This window comes from Pelodiscus sinensis, chromosome 11 (genome assembly GCF_052426305.1).
Source record: "Pelodiscus sinensis isolate ZL-2025 chromosome 11, ASM5242630v1, whole genome shotgun sequence".
Lineage (NCBI taxonomy): Eukaryota > Metazoa > Chordata > Testudines > Trionychidae > Pelodiscus > Pelodiscus sinensis.
The window spans coordinates 37327795-37351346 of record NC_143062.1 but is presented as its reverse complement, the minus strand read 5'-3'; the positions used below and the strand labels follow the sequence as shown (position 1 = coordinate 37351346).

The 23552-nt window shown below is 41.3% G+C and overlaps 1 protein-coding gene across 11 annotated transcripts in view; it reads left to right on the top strand.

Annotated features, from left to right (window-relative positions):
* Positions 1-23552, top strand: part of LOC102454172 (contactin-4) — a 749532-nt gene that overhangs the window by 563357 nt on the left and 162623 nt on the right. Inside the window, exon 1 of one of the 11 annotated variants that reach the window (XM_075938685.2) lies at positions 8105-8280. The exons of the other annotated variants lie outside the window; for them this stretch is intronic. Coding sequence (XP_075794800.2) covers positions 8187-8280 — 94 coding nt within the window. The 5' untranslated portion in view covers positions 8105-8186. Of the gene's footprint in view, positions 1-8104; positions 8281-23552 lie in introns of those variants that run through there. 11 annotated transcript variants of the gene reach the window in all.

Sequence of the window (23552 nt, the reverse complement as noted above, 5' to 3'; positions counted from 1 at the left end):
TATTAGGTATAAAAAGCAAGATTTAAGTGGCTACAAATGAAAGCAGACAGATCAGAGTAAGCTACTAAACAAAATAAAATAAAACATTCCAGTGAAGCTTAATACAGGCTATGTCTATACCGTGCCTATTTGGTGCAAGAAATATGCAAGTGAGGCAAAGTGTGGAATATCACCATGCCTCATTTGCATAATTAATGAGGCTATGTTTTTGAGCAAGAGGCTTTTGTGCAAAAAACCCCTCTTGCACAAGAGCTGTTCTTCCTGAAAAAAATGTGGAGAACGGCTCTTGCACAAGAGGGTTTTTGGTGCAGAAATTGAGCCTAATTAATTATGCAAATGAGGCACGATGATATTCCATGCTTTGCCTCATTTGCGTATTTCTTGCACCGAATGGGCGCGGTATAGACATAACGTAAGAGAAGTTATTACAAGTCATAATTTCTCATCCTACTTCTTATTTCAGGTGAAGTCCTCAGGCCAGAAATGTCCTTTCTGGCCTGGGTCCAGCAGTCCTCCATACCTCTCATTATAGTCCTTTTGTTTCCAGGTGTTTTCATGTATTCCTTGGGGTGGGAAGGCACTCTTTAAGTCAGCTGAAGACTATCACTGTTTACTTCACTGGCCTTATATAGAATTTTCCTAGGGTGGAAAGTCTTTGTTACATTCCCTAACACCTTGGTGGAAAAGTATAAAATTCAAGATGGATTACAGCATCTGGTGAAATGGGCACATGTCTTCGTAGTAAACAGCTCTCCCCCACTCAATTGTCTGTTGCTTAGGGGCTATTAGCTCTGTGTCTGTCATCTTCATTGTTGGGCTGGAAATAGGCTTTTCCCCACATGAGCACGTTGATAATAAATCTACAGTCAATATTCCTATTTCAGATACAAAAATGGTACAAGCGGGAAAATAAAATATATACGTTCAGTGGATTGCAAACTTTCTAATGATATGTTACATGAAATATTTAGCATAAAGCGTATTTGAGTTAGGCATGTTCCTATTCAGAAGCACATTTCTGTAAAGACTATAGGATGCAAGCTCACAGTCTGATGTTTCTGAAAAAGGACATCTCTCTCATACCATTTTGCTAACTGTTTCAACCTTGGAGCTGATATTAATGCACATCAGTAAGAAAATTCTCCACAAGCAACTTTCTTTTAAAGGTTTGATCTAATCTCTCATAGCTACAGTAAAAGGCTGATCAAAGGTAGCGAAAGCCTGGTATTAAAGGATTAGCTAGGTCACATTGAAATATGTTTTAAAACAAGCACAGGGCCTTTTAGATCAGTCTTGGCTCAAGAGAGCATACAAAAGAAAGGCTTCAAGGTAACTCTCGATGACTTTAAACAGAAAACAAACTGACAGATTAAATCTGTGAATTTCTCTTTAAGGTGATATCATGTATAGCTTTATTAGTACACATAATAAACTTGGAAAATATAAGTAGTGGTTGAATTATGTAAAGGACAAATATATTCTAGTGTTAAAGTACACAGCTAACTTGAGGCATCTGGACTCTTCTTTGAATTCAGTTTGTATGTCATTAGCAGCTCCTAATTTTTAAGTCAGTCCTGTCTTGATTGTTGTTCTCTCTTCTTCCTATTTAATACTGATTAGATCCACTATTGAGATACCTTATCTCTGCTTGGCAGAGTGGAATGAGTGGTTTTGTTCTATCCACTCTGTGGGCCATATTGTGCTATTATTCTTTTAAGGAATATTTTCCCCATAAAATCAATGGGGAAGTAAAAACAGAGAGAATCATATGGCCCCATGCATGATTCAGTAGGAATTGCTGTGAAACCATCTTGGCTTAAATAAGGCTATGTCTAAACTACATCTCTCTTTCGAAAGAGGGATGTAAATTAGACAGATCGAAATTACATATGAAGCCGGGATTTGAATTTCCCATGCTTCATTCGCATAATGGCGGATGTGCGTTCTTTTGAAAACAGATATTTCGAAAGTGAAACCGCTGTCTAGATGTGGTTCTTTAAAAAAAATAAGCTCTTTTTCGAAAGATCCTGTACCCCTCAAAAAATGAGGAAAATAGGCTCTTCCCCACATGAACAAAAATGAGGAGTACAAGATCTTTCGAAAAAGGATTGGGTTTTTCTTTTAAAGAACTGCATCTAGACAGCGGTTTCACTTTCAAAATACCCATTTTCAAAAGAACATGTGGCCGCCATTATGCAAAAGAAGCATGGGACATTCAAATCCCAGCTCCATTTGCAATTTCGATCTGTCTAATTTACATCTCTCTTTTGAAAGAGGGATGTAGTTTAGACATGCCCTTAGAAGAAGAACATAATTGCAAATACAGGGAAATTGGCCCATTCATGAATACCTAGTGCTGGTCTTGTGGAGATAACTTCATGAAGTTATATGACACTGTCCTGTGCAATAAAATTTTCTGGCAATCATTATTTTAACATTTGGGGTCAGAGTCACAGCAAACACACATAGAGTGCAATTTGCAATGCTTGTAGCATTGCGTGGAAGCAGCTGTGCCATGTGGGGTTTGACTCAAAGGATACCAACCCAGAAGTCCTAAGAAAGGAGACTAGCTTTAAATTCTATAGACCTGTCTACAAAGTTTGCCTAGGAGAGACCCTGAGAGAGTCTGCTGGCCTGGTCTGGCCTATCCTTTCCCAACCCTGTTAACTTTGGGGTCTGTGTTCTACCCAGATATAGATTCCTCCTCAACATAGTAGGGTACTGGGCAGTGTTAGTAGTGTTATCTCTGCTTGAGAGGAGACCCAGTGGTCCCATTCCAGGAGCAAATTGAGTTCAGCTTAAATGAGATCCGCACAAAAATGTGTGTAATAAAACCTGCAACCAGGGAGTATTCAGTTGTTTTTAAGTTTTATTACAATCTGGACATTGGGGAAAGATCGTCACAAGTTTCCTCAATTATTCTTTCCTTTATTTACAAAATTGGATTGCTTTTTGAAGCAAACTTTGGTCAAGTTCCAAGTGAATTTGAGACAATTTATGGTTATGGCCGCAGTCAGACCAAAAAACAAAAATGTTGTGATGTCAGTTGTTGTGTGAATTGACACTGGAAAAAAGTTTTCTATCTGAAATTATCAACAAAGATTTTCACAGCTATAGAATTACTAACCTTTCCCCACCACCATTATCCAGTTGAGCGCAGAAATTAAATAAAGAAATTAGTTTTAAAATGCAGAAGGTTAAATTAATTGGGGCTGCAACAATGTTCCCAGAAGGAACTGGTTCTGATAGCAGTTTGTTTATTACATCTGTATACCTGTGACAGATTGATAATATCTTGTGTTATCTTGAATAAATCTTATGGAATTAAGTTAAACTTTAGTAAGTTAAGTTTAACATCTTTGGAGTTCATTGTATTAGAAATGTGAAAGTTTATGTCCTATTGTGAAATTGCATGAAATTCCTTTACCAAGAAGGCAAGATTAATTCTGTCTTTGTGTAATGTTGGAAACTTCAGAAGCCTTTTTTTTTTTAACAATATGTATGAGGTAGATTTCTAAGGAAGTACCTTGGGATGAGGGGAAAGCAAACTCTCTTCTCAGAAATCAACCTTTGGAAGGTACACACTGGGAAGAGAGTCCCATTGTGTAGTAATTACCTGCTTCTGGAAACTCCAGATTAAAAACCTCTAAACTGTATGAAGAGTGAACTGAACAGATTCTGAGTGTGCTTGTTCTGAGCTGAAGCTGTGATGACTTATAACCACAAGCATACCCTTAGGGTGGAGGATTGGAGGATTTATCCTGGGTGTAGGACATGACACACAGAGGACATGAAGGGGTGCATGCACCTCAAATACCAAGGTCAGGAGGGGCCAGCAGCAGTTGGGGCCAGAGTCCCTGGGCATGTGGGGTGGGGACTGCTCCCACATTCATGGGTGAGAAACAGTGTGATGTGGCCAGAGCAGGACAGCAAGCTCGGGCTGGACCTCCTACTGCTAGTGCCAGCCCCCTGGACTTGCTAATCCCTCAGGCTGCACTGCTTAAGGTTAGGTGTAGGGAAAGGGGCTAGGAGAGGGCGGAGCCAGGGCAGGGTGGAGCAGTGTCAGGGAAGAAGCAGGGAGGAGTGGAGCAGGGGTAGGAAAAGGAGGAGCCTGGGACAGAGGGGGGTTATTCCAGCCCTTCCCTGGGCTAGGGGTTTGGGCATGTGGCCAGTGGCCCCCCATATTCTCCCCTCACCAGTTGTCCCTGCATGTCAGAATCTGTTAGAACTGGGGTTAACTCTGGTAGGCTTATTAGTCCAGTGGTCTCCAACCTTTTTAAGCACAAGATCACTTTTTGAATTTAAGTACAATGCAAGATCTACCTCAAACCTGAATAACCTTGCCCCACCTCCTCTGTGCCCCTTCTCCGAGGCCCCATGACCCAGCTCGCTCCACCCTCCCTTCCTCCCCCACCATCTCTCATTTTCACTAGTCTGGAGCATAGGGTTGGGGGTGCAGGATTAAAGTATTTGGAGTGTGAGAGGAGCTCTGAGCTTAGCTGCGGTACCAGGGGGGTTCTAGGTGCAGGCTCTGGGAGGGTGCAGGCGCTTTGGGGTGCAGGAGGAGTTCATGACTGGGGTAGGGTTTTGGGATGTGAGCACCAGCTGGGCACTGCTTACCTCAGGTGGCTCCTGGGGAGTGGTACAGTGGGGCTAAGGCAGGCTCATCCTTGTCCTGGCCCTGCACTACTCCCAAAAGCAGCCAGCAAACTCCATCCCAAATCCTGCTGTGTCCCCTCTCTGCTCTGTGGGGATAGGATACAGGGTGGGAGGGGGGCACCTTTACATCAGCGCCCCCTCCTCTATGTCCTCTGCCCTGCACAGAAAGCAGAGGCTCCTGAGGGGACAGCTCCAAGGCAAAGGGTAGAAGGATGCACAGCAATCTGAGGGCGGGGCATTTGAAGTGCTAGGCTTGATTTGATAACCTTTTGGCCAAACCAGTCAGGATCACCTGTCAAAGACTCCAAGATCTACCAGTAGATCCTGATCTACTGGTTGGTGACCACTGCCCTAGTGAGAAGAGAGAGAGATGCGAGTCTTCACCCAAGGGAGACAACAGATAGGGACCTGGAAGCTGGAGACTGGGTGCCCTTGCTGGGCCACTGAGGGATGTAGTTGCCCTAGTCTGTGACTGTACCCATGAGTCCTGTACATATGATGCATTTTTTATCCACAGTTTACTCCAAGCACCATTTACCTGCTTGCTCGGCTGCCAGGGAAAAATCTGCTACCCATGAGAAGTTTCTGAAATAGGTTTGTGTATTTATCTGTAATAAATACAGTAACAGGGGACTTTTGGTCTTGCAATGTTTTCCATTCTGTCATAGATGGGGGCTACTGATGACTTTTCTCCCTGAGGGAACTTTAAGTTAAGACTGTGTCAAAATCCCCAGTGGCATCTTGGGATAATAATCGTTAATGTTTATTGTTGCTATAGCAACTAGAATAGCAACCTGTTTGTAGGAGATAAGCTAGGTCAATTATTGAACAACTGTCAAATATTTAACATTTCAGAGATATAGAAAAGCAGAGATAAGGGATGGGTCTAACTGATTATTGACTCAAATTCATGTAAATACCATAGTTCTTACACCATTTTAGTTCCTTAATGAAAAAAATAACTAATTAGTGTATTCACAATATTGTAAGCAGAAAAAGATAGATTTTAATACAGAAATATATTGTACAGGAAAGTGTGTGTATGCATAATGTGTGTGTATAAGTGCATATATTACAGTATAGAATCACTTCTATCACTTATTACCATGAACTTCTGAAATGCATACAATTAGCACCATTGAAGTTATTACAGGATACTTTTAAACACGTGCATAAATGTTTGCCGGACTGCGGCCTATCATATTTATACACATCTTTATTATGAATGTTTCCTATCAGATAGGCCTTCAGTTTGCAATTTTCATTCCTTTAAAAAAATCCCTTGTTTTGCAACTCAAAGCTCTCAGGTTTGAGGAAAGTCCTTAAAGAGAGAGCATTTTTAAATATGCTTCGTGAGTGCTCTATTCCTTGTATGAGTCACCAAAATTGTCTGTCATTGTATTTATTGAGGGCCACATCATATCCTTTTATATAAAACTGGTCATATACAACGGTACAAAAAGGCGATTCATGGATTTTTTTAGTCCAAAAGTAGTAAATGCTCTCTACTGCTATTGTAGGGTTTTTACCATTTTTGTTGCAAATCGATGGTCATTGAGTATTTGTGACAATCGTGTAAGTTTTAAAAACTTTAGAACACATAACTTTTATTCTGAAAATGTATTATTTTAATTTGTCATCCCGTTAGGGGGCACAAACCCTGGCATGTGGCTTAATGACCAATCACATCCCATGGTTAATGAGTAGCAAATAGTCAATATGATGAGTAAGTGAATAAATCAATGGTCTTAAATTTGGTTCTTAAAGCAGTTCAGTTCTCTGTACTTCTTGACTCCTTTTTCCATTTACCGGGGGTCAGAAGTACCCATGTTTCTTATCTACTGCTTCCAATCCGTGGCGTGTTTTCTTCCATTCTACTTTGCACTGATTAGGCCTCAACTACAATATTGTATCCCATTCCAAGCACCACATTTCAGGAAATATGTGAAGAAATTTGAGAAGGTCCAAAGAAGATCAACAAAAATTATTAAAGGTCTAGAATTCATGGCCTATGAGGGAAGGTTGAAAAAACTGGGTTTGTTTAGCCTGGAAAAGACAAGACTGAGAAGGAATAGGATAACAGTTTTCAAGGACTTAAAAACAGTTCACAGTCATGCTCAAATTGCATGACAAGTGGGTTTCGGCAGGGGTCCGTTTTGGGACCAGTTCTGTTCAATATCTTCAACAACGATTTAGATGAAGGCATTGATAGTAAACTTATTAAGTTTGCAGATGATAGCAGGCTGGGAGGGGTTGCAAGTGCTTTAGAGGATAGGGTCAAAATTCAAAATGATCTGGAAACATTGGAGAAATGGTTTGAGGTAAACAGGAGGAAGTTTAATAAGGACAAATGCAAAGTACTCCACTTAGGAAGGAACAAACAGTTTCACACATACAGAATGGGAAGTGACTGTCCAGGAAGGAGTACGGCAGAAAGGGATTTAGGGGTCATAGTGGACCACAAGTTAAACATAATTCAACAGTGTGACACTGTAGCAAAAAAATCAAACATGATTCTGGGATGCATTACTAGGAGTATTGTAACGCATTACTAGGAGTGTTGTCGAGAAGTCATTCTTCCACTCTACTCTGCACTGATGAGTATATTATTTTGTTACTTTTCAATCTAGTTATTATGCTTGCATAATAACAGGAATATTGTGGTGGTGATAAAACTTTTCTCTTTTCTTTTTATTAACCTAGTATTGGTTAATGGTTGTGTCCTGGTTTGTGCTTTAGGGCTGAGATTTTTCTCCCCTGGTTTTTCACATCAATACTTGGGTGGTAGCCATGGAGATTTTATCCCCGAAATCTAATTTGTTAAGATTTTGGGGGAAAGTTTTCTGCCAAAGCCTAGTAGATAAGGTTTTGGGGTACTTTTGCTGGTCCCCACTCCTGCATTTATCATGCCAGAGTGGGGAAGGAGCCATGACACAAATGAAGAGAAATATCATTGCTTTTCTCACCTGATCCTTTTGTGGTTTCTCTGCCAGCTTCATTCCTTATGCCTCTCTTCTCCAAGGGGAATATTGGTACTAGACCAGGAGCAGATCTAAATTTTAACCTGTGATTCCAAGTTGTAGCAAATTCTGAAAATTCAATGATAGTAAAGTGAGAGCTTTTTGCAGGATCTCTTCTTTTATTTTAAAATTGAATGAACATCAGCAATAAATGTCAATTAAAGAAGTGGGGGATTCATGCTTTAAAATGTGGATTGAAACAGTCTAAGAATAGATCAAGGTTGCCCCCATATCATACACATAGGAATTTGTCAGGTTGTAATAACAAGTGAATATTGACAGCAGCCATATTCTCATCTTTGCACATGAGCTTTGTGAGACAGTGTCGTGTGACTTGGTGCAGTGTTTGCTCAGAGTAATATCTGTCAGTAAACAGATATAGTCCAATGCACCTCAGCTCCTCTCACATTTTATGTTACAAAATAGATTATGGTGGAAAGAAATAAAAGTGAAGGATAGCAACATTTGGGAGAGGGAATGGAATGGTAGATACCAGAGACAGCTGGGATGTGTGTGATATGTCAGTTCTGTGTTCTTGTTACCTCTGTTTGTTGCTGCTTGGGGAAATACAGCAAAATACCGGCTCCTGTTACTTTGTTAGGTAAGTCTCCATGGAAATTACTATGGAAATTCAAGCAAGTGTATTAAATATAATGTTAAGAGTCTGATTTCAACCCTCCATAGTCAAGAAATTTACAGATAAATCTGTCATGGGTCCTTTTGCTTGGCATCCTTGAGGCTTGGCCATGAGAGCTTACAGCACAATATATGGTCTTATATCACAAGCTGCTGTATTATGTGAATGGCAATAACATATTTTTATCCATTACCTATATCCCAGCAATAATCATCAGTTATCAAGGCAAATGCAGATCTGTTCTCTAGCCACAATGCCAGGCCCCTAATATCAACTTATGTAGGTGGTTAGTTCTGCACATTTGATTTATTATTATCTCGTGTGAGAAAAACAAATATAATCTGTGATAGAGAGCTCCAGAGTTTACAGGAGCTAAGGGAGTGGTTCTTAGGATCACTAATCTGGAGTACTCAATGCAACATGTGCTGTTCTCTCTCCTAGGGGATCAGCAGGGTGCTCCTAAGGCAGTGAGTGTGCTGCTAGTCTTAGGAAGCCCATGGGAATGTAGGGCACAACCCTCCATGGATTGGGAGAACCTTGAACAGCCTCAAGCCCCAGGAGGAGGCCTAGAATTTGTAGTGGAGGGGGAGAAAAGAGGTGACGCCCTTCCTATTGGATGAAGTCATTACAAAGCCCTCACTTCCTCTTTCTCCTGCCTCACTCTGTGGAAAAGCCCAGCTTTGCGGCATCTTCATGCTCAGAGTTCAGCTAAAACCCTGCAGATTGGGGCTGGAACTTCTTATCGATAGAAAAAGACTGCGTTTAAGGGGATGGAATGCATGCATATGGGATGCAGGAGAGTTCCATTTCTAGTATCCTCATGCTTCTTTTCTCCAACTTCTCTGTTTCTTCTCCCCTAGTTCCTGAACCTGCCATTAGGTTTAAACTGGCAACGGGGAGTAAGAGTAACATCCCCCCTTCCTCCTGGCCATATGTTCCTGTACAGAGACCCAGAAGGGAAACAGGCAGATGAGGGAGAAAGGGAATACAGACACAACTGGAACCTGGCCCACTGTTGAAGGGGTGACAAAAAGGGCAGTTGCCCTGGGGACCCTGATTCAAAAGGACCCAGGGCTCCCGGCCAGTGACGCTGCTACTGTGGCAATGGCAGCTGCAGCCCTGTGCCATTTAAGTCACTGCCAGAGCCCCGTGAGCTGTGTCCATGTGGTTCTGAAAGCTGGGGGGAGGGGCATGTTGCTCCAGGCTGGCTGCCCAGACCCTCCCTTTCTGCCTGATGCTCCACTCCTTCTGGGAGCATGGAGCTGCTCCCCCACACCTTGCCCAGAGGTCCACACAGGCTATCAGCTCCCCTGGGTAGAAGGCACCCAGTTAGGGCTCTTTCAGGAAGATTGCAGAGAGTGTAGAGATGTGTGCACACTACAGTTTAAGTTGGTACAAACTATATCTCTCCGGAGTGTGAATGTACCACCCCACTGAGATGAGTGTAACTTACACTGCTAAGCAACACTGTGGACGGCGCTATGTTGATGGGAGAGATTCTCCTGCCAACATAGCTACTGCGGCTTGTAGGGTCTTGAGTAATTAAGTCAACAAGAGAGTTCTCTCCCATCATCCTAAAGCAGCTGCATCAGTGCAGCGTTGCCTCTGTATGCTCTGTGGGGGAGCCACCACCTCCGAAAACTTGGCTCTTTTGTGGGGATGGAAACTTCAGCCACCTCTAGAGTGGGAAGAAGTTAGAATGCCTGTGGCAAGAGTAGAGAGAAGTATGGGCCACATCCATCTCCCGCTTCTTCAAAAAGGGGCTTCAAAGCCAAAACTAATAATGGTTCGTTTGTTCTCAGCAATGTCAAATCATTTGTATTATTCATATGATGCGCCTTAGCTAACTGAAAGGTGGGCAGAGTGGTTTGTTAAACTGATTGCAGAAGAGGCTGTGCAGTTGTGACGAATGCTGTAAACAATTATGCAGGTTGGAAGCCTTTTTCTGTCTGCCGTACCAAGGCTTTAATCTAAGACACTTTTAAGGAGAGAGGAATACATTAATTGACATTTTCCCTTCATTTTGATCACATCCTTATTATTGCAGCAGCTTGGAGACTTGGCTTACTCTTCAGAGAGTACAGGTATGTTTGTGTGCAATGAAAACAGCCAAAAGAATTGTCTCTTTCTGCAGAATTCAGCAGAGAGAAATTGTGCATGTTACACATGAATCCAATGAACTCTCTTATAATGCTGTGCCCTATAGTGCGATCCGTGTCTGATGTTGTGTGAGTGGCATCGTTATAAATGCACAATCTCTGAGCTTAAGTGAAGTCCCTCGTGGTGTAAAAAATCTTTTTTAGGGTAGGTTTTTTTTTGTTTTGCTTTGCTTTTATTTTTATTAATTTTTAAGGTTAATTTGTTTTTGCTTGTTTGTTATGCTTTCAATAATAATAAGGTTTACATTTTCCATTTCAAGTTTATAGCTAGAGCAGAAAACTATCTGAAGATGAGAATAAATAATACTTGAGGCTTGACCCATCTCCTGTTGAATTTAATGGGAATCTTTCCCTTAACTCCACTGGTAGCTAGATAAAGCCTTCCCATACCACTCTCATCTCAGGATTAAAGATAGTTTTTAAAAGTGCTGAAAGTATAAATATCCCCACTCTACCAACGATAAACCAATCACAAACAGTCTAAATGATTCTCTCAAGATCATACGATGAATTCATGGCAGAGTCCTTATTGAGGCAAAAGGCCACTTCTCTGTGGTCAGGTGAATATCTTATTGTATACTTTTTCACAATATTGAAAATCTTAAAGAGTTTATAACCTCCTTACTCTGATTAGAAAACAAAATATTTGAAATATTTCCTTTATTTTTAAAGTAGCTTATATACACCCCACTACATTGTCATTGTTCCATACATGTGTCTTTAATGAGTGTTTCATCAAACAAGGTAGAATATGGCCAAAAATAAATACAGATTTGATCTTAAATACATAAAAACATAATGCCCTAGATTCAGTCCCAAATTACATCCAGATAGTTATTGCAGATGTAAATCATAGTTGCATTCACATATGTAGGGTTACCAACTTTCTAATGGCACAAAACCAAACAATTTTGTCTTGCCCCTTGCCCTGCCCCTTCCTTGAGGTCCTGTCCATGCTCCACCACTTCCATGAGCTACTGCCTCCTCTCTCTCCACCCCCCACATTCCCCTCCCTCACTTTCATCATTCTGAGGCAAAGGGTTGGACTGCAAGGGATGGGCTCTGGGGTACAGCCAGGGATGAAGGGCTTAAGATGCATCAGGGGGCACTGTGTGGGGGCCAAGGGGTTCGGAATGTGAGAGGGGGGACAGACTCTGGGTGGGAGTTTGGGTGCATGAGGGGGTTCAGATTTGGGCCAGAGGGTAGCGGGGGTGCAGACTCTAGGGTGGGGCCAAAGACGAGACATTTGCAAGTGGGCACCAGGAATGGCTTTAGGCTGGAGGTAAAGAATTTGAAGTGTGAGACAAGGGGGTTGGGATGTGGAGGCCTATGCAGGATCTGGGCAGCACTTACCTGAGGTGGCTCTCAGGAAATGGCTGACAGGCCTGTGTGGCTCATAGTCCAGGGGCCTGGGAGGCTTCAGGCTCTCCCTGCACTCACAGTTACTGCCCCTGCAACTCCCATTGGTTGTGGTTCCCAGCCAATAGGAACTGTGGAACTGGTGCTCAGGTGCACTGTGCAGAGCCTCCCTGACCCTGTATGCTTAGGAGCTGCAGGAGCCTGCCTTAGCCCAACTGTGCAACTTTTAATGGCCTGGTTGGCGATGCAGAATCTCTTTTTGACCAGACGTTCCAGTTGAAAACCAGAGGCCTATTCTCTGTACATATAGCTGAAGGTAAAATTGGTATCCATCCGTCTGGATATTTCTATATTCTCCACCCTGGTAGGGAGAAGATATATAGATTCTATGGGTGTATGTACAGAAACAGTTGATGTGCAGCAGCCAAGGGTGTAAATCTATCCTGTATTAGCATACCGTGCACTAAGTGTTCACCTGGAACCTGCTACAATTATAAGTTCCCTACTATGTATTGACCTGCAGCCATTTCAAAGTGTACTAGGGAAACTTGCATGGTAGCAGGGTCCATAAGAATAATTGATAACTAGCACATCAGCATGCTGTAGATTCACATCCCAGCTTCCCCCACACTAGCTATTCATCTAGACAAGCAGTACACAACCCCAAGGAAGACATATTACAACCTGTGGGATATTTAAATACAGAAATAATAATAATTTAGTAGACATATATGGTCAAAAATGCAACAGTCAAATTAAACAGATGTGAGTTGAAAACAGAATAATTTATAAGATAGAGCGGTAAATTTGGTCTTTTACATTACTTTCCCTTTGTGTGTGTGTCCTATATGATTTGGTTTAAATTTTAACTTTGCTCTTTGCTCCTTTTAGGGATTAAATAAAATGCTCCAAAATTGTGCAATACGGTCCCTAAATACCATAGTAGCACAATAGTAATCTTCAATGTTTGGGGCTGTTACTATGGGAAAAATGAGTCTTGATTGATAGACAGATAGATAGATAGATAGATATTCATTCTTTTAAAGATCTATATACCTTTTTCATGTATATGAGATTTTACAGAAAATGTTGCAAGGTCTGTGATTAAAAGGGAGTCACAATTTTTACTCACTCGTTGAGGATGAAATGTTGGATGACAGTATATAGAGGAATTATTAATGATCTGATATAGCTTTGTAACTTTCAGTAAAGCCTATAAAATCGAGCATTGCATATTACAACACACTCTTATTAAAAGTTATAAACATTCCCCGTTTTGTTTTTAATACTCAATTTAATTTTTGTATTCTTCTGTTTAGCTTTATGGTACATGTAATCCTGATGTTTTAATTGTTTTAATAGCCTTTTCCATATTCACTACTTAGACCTTTTACATTTGCTCAGTGGCAGGCCTACTTTTATGGAAGATGTATATTTTGTCTAAAAGCAATACAAAAATGCTGTTATTGCTATGAGACATGAAACATGTGTTTTGTATTCACTGAAAGATTTAAATGACATGGGAGCCTAAAAGAGCATTATTTTGGCAAATCATCTGTTCTAATTAAAATAATAATTCAAAGCATAAGTCCTATTCAGCTTTCAGTAACATTTTTGACAATTTTGTAAAAGTTATTATTTGAGAACTTTTTGCAATTAATGCTAGCTTCCTTTAAGTCTGTATCTTTTCCTAAAGTGGAAAATATGCTGCAGTTTTGTCCTGGGGATGTACTGGGGATTATGCTCCATTTCATATAGATTCTCATCAATTAATTAGAAATGTAATGAAATGTGACTCTCATCAGTCAAATGCAAATCTTCCCTGGCTTTGTGCCATGCCACATATGCTGGGCCATTCCACATAACCGGGGAGTAATGGAAATGTGAAAGGGGAAGGGTATATACAAAAATGGAGAGACACCATTTAACTATTAGTGGGTTATATATTCAGTGATTACTCTAAGAAAAAAATTCTCTTGTATTATTTTACAGAAAAGTGTAATGCAAAGAATATAGTTCCCAAATGCTGTGAGCCAGATTCTATTCTCATTCACACCAGAGTAAATGCAGAGTAGCCACTGAAAACCGAGAGAATCCACATTTAAGGTGTAACTCACAGCCTCTCTGGCAGAGAAGGGCAAGAATGTTGGGACAATAGTTTATTCTCCAAGAATTGCAGTTTCAGTCAACCCAAAATTATCTGTGAATTGTAATATTGTTATTGGACGAACTTCTGAGAGAGAGAGGTTTTTGAGGCAGACACAACTTTTCTTCAGGTCTGGGAAAGGAGCCCCAGCCTCGTGGAACAGATTGTTTAGCATAAATATTTAGCTCATATTGTAAGGCACCATTGAAGATATCGGTGGAACAGCCTGTTAACACAACTGAAGTCAATGGACAAAAAGAGGGAGCTAATGCTAATAAACCATAAATCCAGGATCTGTTCAATCCATGATCTTTGGTGTCTAGCAGAATAATAAATTTAAACCCCCAGGTTTGTCTTTTCAAAGTGTAGTGCATGTCCTTAGAGCAGACGATATCTCCAATATAGACAGTAATTTCAGTCAGAAAAAAGTTTTTTCAGGGTCCATTTCGGAAGTCAGCAAAAGAGAGAGACAGTGTGTCTATGTGTCCATTCACATTCCTCCACCATAACCTTAAACCCAGTGATTAGGGTGTGTGCCTAAGATGTGAAAGCTCTGGATTCGAATCCCCATCCCAGATTAGGGACTTGAACTCAGATCTTCAACCTACCATCTTAACCAGTGAGTTCTATTCTCTCCTATTGAAACCATTCTACCTTTTATTCATATTTGTATATTCATTAGGCCAGACTGAGAAAGTGAGAACTATTCTATAGTCAGGTCATTAAAAGCACTGACACTGGAAGTAGGATCTGTGGTTTCTGATCTCTCTGCCTGATTAATAAGTAGGGATTTGCTATAGAATCTGGTCAAGTCACATTTCTAGTATAACTGAAAGTGTTTCTCAATTTGGGCAGAGGTTTGACATTCTGGAGAGGAGTGTGGATTCTGAAGTATTCCTCAGCTAGATCCTGCCTTTCAGGACAATTGAATACTGTGGAGAAGTGTATATGATAATACCCATGGGATTTCCCATAAAGCCATACCCCGTGAGTACACCTAGAGCAGGATAAAGTCCTCAGGAAAATGGTACAATGCTCACAACTTTATTGTTGCAGGTCAGGAAAAAGTTATTGTGAACAGTGATTGTCACAGAGTAAATTGTCAATGGTTGCTTACCTAGTAGCACTTCCTTGAACCAAATAGAGAAAATAATTGGGTGACTCCATCCCTAAACTCTTGTGTACAATGACAGGACCATTTGTTCATTGGCATGCCAGCCACCTTATAGCGCCTACAGATAACAAGAATCTGTGAGGCTATGTCTACACTGCTCTGGTTTTGCACAAGAAATATGCAAATGAGGCTAAGCGTGGAATATTGCTGAGCCTCATTTGCATAATTAATGAGCGGCCGCTTTTTGTGCAAGAGGCTTTTGTGCAAAAAGTAGCTGTCTACACTGCTCCTTCTTGAGCAAAAACCCCCTTTGCGCAAGAGCCGTTCTTTCGCAGTTTTTTCCTTTTTGCTCCTTTTTGCACAAAAAGCGGCCGCTCATTAATTATGCAAATGAGGCGTGGTGACATTCCACACTTAACCTCATTTGCATATTTCTTGCACAAAACCAGCGCAGTGTAGACATGGCCTAACAGAGGACGGGGACACACACACACACACAGAACAACACTGGACTAGGATGCAGGAAACTGGCTCTGCTTTGCTGGGTGACCTTGGGCAAGTAAGGTCCTTGAGCCTCCATTTACCCATCTTCAAAATGGGATAAATGATAATGATTGTAGGAGAAAGAAAATGCCTGAAGCATGGGTCTGGTGCTTGAACCAAAGTAAGCAAGAGTTATACTATGAGTAACAACACAGGCCACGTCAAAAGCAAATGTTTGCCTGCAAGCCAGAGTCTCTCGTCACTAGAACTGCTAGCACTGATAAAAGCACATGAAGTATGTAAATACATTGCATCAGGACAGTACAGGAACACCCATCTGAGTACATGGTAAAACAGTTTGAAACAACAAGAGTGAAAGCATAACAAGGGATAGTGAATGCTTTGAAGGAAAGTACAAGGGGAGGTACAAAATGTGTCATTAGTTCATAAGATGATATGTATAGTGGCTATCATAGATTGTTCATTTCTGTCTATAAATATAAGGGTACCTCGACTTAATTGTTTGGCCAGCCTAGGGGGACGATAATGAAATCCATACTATCGACTGCACCCTGTCCATTGTCCCGGGTACAAATATGTGGGGGCTCGGAGGCCATCTGGCTACTGACAACTATTCATGTACTTTGTTCAACAATAAACCTGTCTCAGGTGCCTTCGTATCTTATTTGAGTCTGTGGTCTTTGGGGGCTCTCGTGAAATCTATTATGCTAGCTACCTGTGCAGAAGTGGCACGATATACTGAGGGAGCATATGAAAATGCATACCACCAAATGTTTATCATCACTGACAGAGAAGGAGACCAGTCATGAGGCCACACCAGTGAATCCTGAATTTACTGTATCGAAGTCCTGAACTTCTCTAATGATTACCTTTGTAAAGCACCTTGAGGTCTACTGATGGAGAGTGTCATCTGAAGAAGTGGGTTTTGCCCACGAGAGCTCATTATTCTCTATATCTATATCTATATCTTGCCACTGGAGAGAATTATTATTTGCATGTAAGAAGGTTTCTGTTGTCCAGGGTATTATGCGTGACCTAGCAAAAGTAACTGGGCTTGGCTAGAATGCATATATTTTCAGGTCATCCAGCTCAGCTAGCCTCTGAAATCCAGAAACCATGGGCTTAAGATGGTTATTTAGTAAATCTAGCATGCAATGGGATGCACAGCATTTCAGAGAGGATAGGGAATGGCAAATCATATGCTCACAAAATGTATAGTTATAATTCAAGGATTGCATTTAAAAAATAAATTGTCTGGTCTCCCACCAGAAAAATAAAATGAGTCACAGAGACTCAGAGTCACATGTCAGTGACCCAGAAAACCTTTGCCAGGTGGAAGAGCACTATAGTTCTTTAGCTTGCACCATGGAAGGAACATCAGGTGTTCACAGTATCATGAAAGCTGCATAAAAGAGCCATATGGGGGTTATCTCTTTTTCAGCAGATTCAGCTCTGTCAGAGAATGAAGACTGAGCACCCCTGCAGCAAATCTGTTCTCACAGATGCAAATGTTCCTGAAGAAACTGCACTTCCTACCTATATTATAAAACCCCTGTGAATTGAAAGAGATAAAACTAAGCATGCCCTCTGAATGGAAGGTACTCTAGAGTAGCCAGACAGGAAGTAATGACATAGACAATAAATCAAATAGAAGGCACAGACATCTCAGTGTGAGACAGCAAGTGGATGCAGCTAGCAGAAAGAAAACACAAGAGGCAGGATGAGGTTACTTATTCCTTTCTGTCCTCCACCATTGCCTTTCTAAAAGATACCATTTGCTCTGTGTTTGTATCATGCTCTGAACACCTTTCTGTAATTTTGCATCTCTGCACTTCCATTTCCTAATGATATTGTTTCTATCGCAGAGTGATTCCTGTCTCTGCTTATGTCTGTAGACTCTCTCATGGCTACTCGTGTGAGAGGGCTCTGCCCCCAAAAAGAGGAGCTCTGACTGCAGGTATATAACAAGCCAGAAAAAGAGACAGTATCTGGAACAAGATTTTTAAAAACTAATGTCTAAAATTAGGTTCCAAGATCTTTACTTAAGTAGCTTAAATAAGTGGTCTGTTTACTGAAGTGTTAAATAAAGTCGATGGGAGTTATTGGGTGTTTGGAAAATCAGGTCATTCATTTAGTTATCTAGGTATGGACTCGAGTCTAAAACTTTTTGTTTTCAAATCCTGGCTGAGATTTGTCAATGTGTTCTTTTTGTTTGTGGCTTATAGCATTTAATAAGGATTTGTGATCAATATATTCGATTCTGAAATGTGACATAGTCCAAGCTGATGTGAAGCTTAATTATCACGCACAGGGAGAGGGCATGTAGTGGGGGAGAGTCTATGGAGGTGATGAAAGAATTGGAAGAAAGGTTCCTCTCTTTTGATGTGGCACCTGAGAAGAAGCCAGGAATGTTCATGGGGCTTTGAACTGGGATAAAGGTTGATGTTCCACTGATGGATGCGTTTGAAATGTATATTCCACTGCCGGTTGCTAATCCGTAACTATAAAATTAAATACTAATAATGTTAATATGTTCCATGATATCTCTCTGTGCCTGAACTTTCCTTACAAACTTATATTTCCCATTCTTCATGAAGTTTGATGATGGCTAACTATATGAAGTACATTCTTTGGTACTACTGTGTGGTGCATTTCTCTGTCATGTGTTTGTGTAGCTTCCATGTCTGTGACTACATGTCTCTGCACTTTTCCTCCACTATTTATTTCAGCTATAGAGAGACCAAGTTTCACTCAACAATTTCCCCACCTTTTGCTTTACTAGTCTTCACTTGTACTGAATTTACCAAGGGTTCCCTTGAATTCTGAGGGATATTATAGGGTTTTAACATGCTGTTCCATATCTACATTATCTTTGCTCCCAAGCCACAGAGCAGATGCTAGTATCTTGTGACCTTTTGCACAAAGAGGTTCATTCTTTGAAAAAAGGAAATCTCTTTTCCTTCTCTTGGTATGTGATAAGCTTATTGCTATCGCACTGAGCATCCAAGTGTTTACAGGAACACTAACAGAATAAGCTCAGACCACCAGTTTTCCTTGATCAGTAGTTTGTGTGCTTTGGGGAGAGATGAGGGTGTTGTGTAAAAAAAATTTTTTAACATGGACTGCGTAGGAGAAAAAGTTTCTTGTTTAATACCCTGAATCCAGGTGAGTTTTAAAAAATTGTACAAGCCTGTGATCATGCCTTAAAAGTTCTGAAATAGCAGTCTTGAAATCCTTGCCAAAGTGTCAATTTGCCAGAAGTCTTTTAGGATTTTTGACACGGCTTTATCTCTTTTGGAAATGCATGCAGTCAAGGCACCTCCCCTCATGGAAAGTGCATCTCCCTAGAGCAGTGGTCTCCAAACTTTTTAATCACAAGATCACTTTTTCAACTTAAGTGCAATGTAAGATCTATCTCAAACTCAAATACCCTTGTCCCACTTCCTTCACACCCCTTCTTTAAGGCCCTGTCCCAGCTCCACCCCTTCTCCAAGGCTTCACCCTGCTCACTCCATCCCCCTTCTTTCATCCTCACTCACTTTCATCAGGCTGGGGTAGGAGGTTGAGGTGCAGGCTCTAGTCTTGGGCCAAAGGGTTCAGAGTGTGGGAGGAGCTCTGGACTTAGCCCAGGAAAGAGGATTGGGGTCCAGGAGGGGTTTCAGGGTGCAAGCTCTGGGAAGGAGTTCAAGCCCTCCTGCAATCACATCTGGGGCAGGAGATTAGGTGTAGGATGAGGTTCAAGGCTGGGACAGGGGTTCAGGAAGCAGGTTCTGGCTGGACACTGTTTAACTGAGATGGATTCCAGGTGAGAAAACAGTGGAGTTAAGGCAGGTTTACTCCTGTCCTGGCCCTGCACCACTCCTGAAAGCAGTTGGAATGTACAGCAACGGCTCCATGGTGCCATGTGCAGCCCCTCATCTACAAACACTGAGCCCACCGCTTCTACTGGCCACGGTTTCCCATTATTGATCAATGGGAGCTGCAGGAGCGGTGTCTGCAGGCAAGGACAGCAAGTGGAGACCCCTTACTCTGCCTTTCTCAGGGGCTGCAGGGACATGCCAGCCACTTCCAGGAGCAGCATTTACCATAGGTATAATTACTCCAGCCAACTTCCTACTCAAAGAATAAAATTTAAGTATGAGAGAAATGAAAATTATGAACTGCACAGACCAGTCAAAAACCAAACATAACCTACTTTGCAAGTAGTAACAACAACCCCCCACATATGTGTTGGGTTGGGAGATGAGAGTGAAAGGACAGTGTGTGTTTGTGAGAATGACAGAGATTTCCATTGCCAAAGTCTCTCCAGCCCCTTCTTTCTCTGTGGAGATGGGGTTTAGGAGTGGAGTCAGGGAAGACACCTTGACATCAGCGCCCCCTCCCTTCTCCTTCCCAGGCTCACAGGGAGGCAGTTCCAAGGCAGAGGACAGGAGCAGCATGACAGTGGATGGAGGTGCAACTGAAGTGCGAGTGTTTGATAGCTTCCTGGCCAGACCAGTCAGGATCACATGTCAGAGGCTCCAAGATCTACTGGTAGATCCTGATCTACTGGTTGGTGACCACTGCCCTAGGGAGAGGAAGGTACATTATGCATGAGGAGCCAACAAATCAGCTGCTATCAATCAAATTAAAACCAATCAAGCTCCACAGATTAGGTACGTCTAGACTACAGGCTTTTGTCGACAGAAGTTTTGTTGACAGATACTGTCGACAAAGCTTTTGTTGACAAAGAGCGTCTAGACTACATCTAGTTCTGTCGACAAAGCAAGCCGCTTTGTCAACATAACAGTGTAGATGCAAAGGACAGTGTAGATGCAATAACTCCTTCTGTCGACAGAACTCTATCAACAAAAGGCGTTATTCCTCATAGAATGAGGTTTACCACCGTCAACAAAACTGCTGAGTTCTGTCGATGTTATGTCAACAGAACTCAGCAGCAGTGTAGACACAAGTATAGTTTTGTTGACAAAAGTCGACTTTTGTCGACAAAACCCTGTAGTCTAGACACACCCACTGTTACCAGTTGTTACCAGTTGCAAATCTGGCTCAAAATGCATAATATAGTGCATCACATTTGAGGGATCTAGTTCAATGACTTTTAAAAAGGCAAATAAAAACATTGTATGCAGTGCAGTAAAACATTGTCTGTTAGCCAAAATTATCTGAGAAGGGAAACAAATTGGAAAACAGAATGTCACAGTAAGTTCTTAAAATATAATTGGTATCATCCATGAGAAACTGTGAACTATTCTGTGGACAACCTTTAGACTGGAAGGCATCTTGTTATAACCCACGTAATGAATCAGTCACCTACTCAGGGTTGTCCCTATGATGCCTGGTGTCCTACGCAGCCCAAGGACCTGCATCCTCCCTGCAGAGGCGGTGACCATTCCATGGGGGGCAGCACTCAAAGCTGCAGGGACACAGTGATAGGAGTTGTCGGGAAGCAGGCCCAGAATTGTGCGGGGTCAGGTCCAGGGCAGGGAAGCTGGCAGGAGAGCAGGAAAGAGGTACCAGGTAGAGAGTAGTGCAACCTTCAGGGCAGAGGCCAAGCACGGGGTGGCTGTGCAACCAGCCAGAGATGGGCAGCAGTTTCCCCAAACAGTTGGTGGATGGTAGCTAAGTGTAGCCCACCAATAGTGGCTGCTTTGGGGTCCAGCAGATAGGACTACCCAGCACTGCCCATGCCTTGCTGTCCCATCCCACCAGTAACCCTAGCAATACACAACATGCAACTGCCGAGGGCACCATGAACTCTGGGGCACAGTGGTGTCCCAAATTTCGTGCTGCCCTCAGCAGCTGCGTATACTTCATATGCCTAGGGATGGCCCTGCACCCACCAGAATCACCAAAAGCTCTTTCATACTGTAATTTAAGTGTCTGTTTTCTTAGATGTTACAAATTGCCTATGGGACAGGAACTGTCTGTCACTTCCAGAGCAATTAGTCTGTGAAACCTTATCAAAAGAAATCCATCAAGTTTGAACAGACATAAATATTGCACAGGGATCTCTACAGAAATCAAACGGAGTATTGTACCGTATGTGTTTACATGTTGCTACACAAGGAAATGTACTTAAGTCTTCTCCAGTCTGCTTTATTTCCCATCTTTTTTATTATATCTTTTGATTCCAAGTCACTGCAATACCACGATAATAAAAACTCTGCAGTTATTTTAGATAAAATAAATTAGAATGATTAATTTCAGCTTTAGAAATTCAATCAATTGTTTTAAATACTGTACAGCACAGCTGCCTTGATAATGCTGTTTTATCTCTTATAGTTATAGCAGTTAGTAGTTATACAGATGTAGTGCTCTGCAGTGTAACTGAGGGCACATCTTCACTCGCCGTGCCAGAGATTAATGTTCTGGTTTTCAATTTAGGGGGTCTAGAATAGACCCAGAAATAGAACACTGAGGGCAGCTCTGGCTGGTGTCTGTACTCCTCGTTGTTGCAAGGAGTAAGAGAAGCTGATGGGAGCATTTGCTCCCATTGTCCTCCCACAGTAGGGACAGTGCCAAGCTCGTCTTAAGGTAAGCCGACTCCAGCTAATTATTCTGTGTAGCTGGAGTTGCGTACCTTAAGCTGACCTTCCATTTCTAGTGTAGATCTGGCCTGAGTTATAATCAGAATAAAGCCGAGATTTTCAAAACTGGTAGTGATTTGGAATGCCTGCTGCTTTTAGGAGGGAAGAGTGAAATCCAGCTTGATTTTTCAAAAGTGCCTGAGCATCCATTCTCTGAAAATGTGTTCCCTTGCAGTTGTCTCAAGATGGACTTCCACAATTAGAAGTTGGTTTTTAATCAGCCTTCTCTATTGCATACAATGTCCACACAGCCTCCTTCACTCTTGCAATCTGTTTGATTAGGGTTTCTAAGCTGACACTGAAATTGTGGAATGTGTTATTAATTGGCCATGCTGCATTAACTACATAACATTTTTGGTCTTTGGCTTTTTCCTTGTTTTGCCAGGGGACCAAGGTCTGTAGATTCAGTCAAAGCTAAAAACTGCTCTTTGCATTCTAAAGCAGAAATGTTTGTCTATTGTTGGATGCTTCTGGGTAAACAAGTTAATTGTTCACCAAGAGTAAATTAAAACAATTATAAATACTTTCAGAAAATAATAAGCCTGCTGAGAAGTGCTACCTTGTTTACTCCAAGTATCCTCTTGACATCAGCATGGGGTTACTTATAATTAGGTGCACATGTGTAAATACAATGATTAGATAGTCCCATATAAGCATAATTATATCTTCCAAGAAGTCTAAGCAGACTTATAATCCTGTCATTAATAAATAAATAAATAAATAAATTAAATGAAAAACACAACAATCTGCATACCCCCTTCTATGTGTGTAAACACTGGAACATTAGGACAGAATGTATTTCCTAAAGTACATAACAGTAGTTGAGGTCAATTACAATTATGGCTCATTAGAATATTATACTAAGAATATGCTTTTTTACTATAATTAATGTTCTCTTCACAAAGTTACAGTGATCTTTCCTTACTGTAATTTCTAACGTTTTCAGTGTTTGGGTATTAGTCTTAGACAAATATAATAGGGTTATATTACATTAACCTAACTTACAAACTCTGCAATCACTTGCAGTTTGTCTTTCAGTTTTTTTCTTTTGCAAAAAACTTCCAAAGGCATGTTATAAATTAGAATATTATGTAATTAGTCACACTGAAGATTATAGCTACTTAATTTCATGTATTAAAAAATCCCAAAGTATAAAACCATACAGTTCAAAAGAACAGATTAAGGTGGGTTCTACCATAATTTATCTTGAAAAGAAAGAAGCAATTAAGCTAAGAGTATTATTCATGATGCAACAAAATGAAATTGTCATGGAGTGGTCCCTTCTGAGTCCTTTCAGGCCTTTATCACAGACCACAAACTTTCCGGGTCTCTTTTACCACCATCTTTATTTATTTTATTCTGCTAGC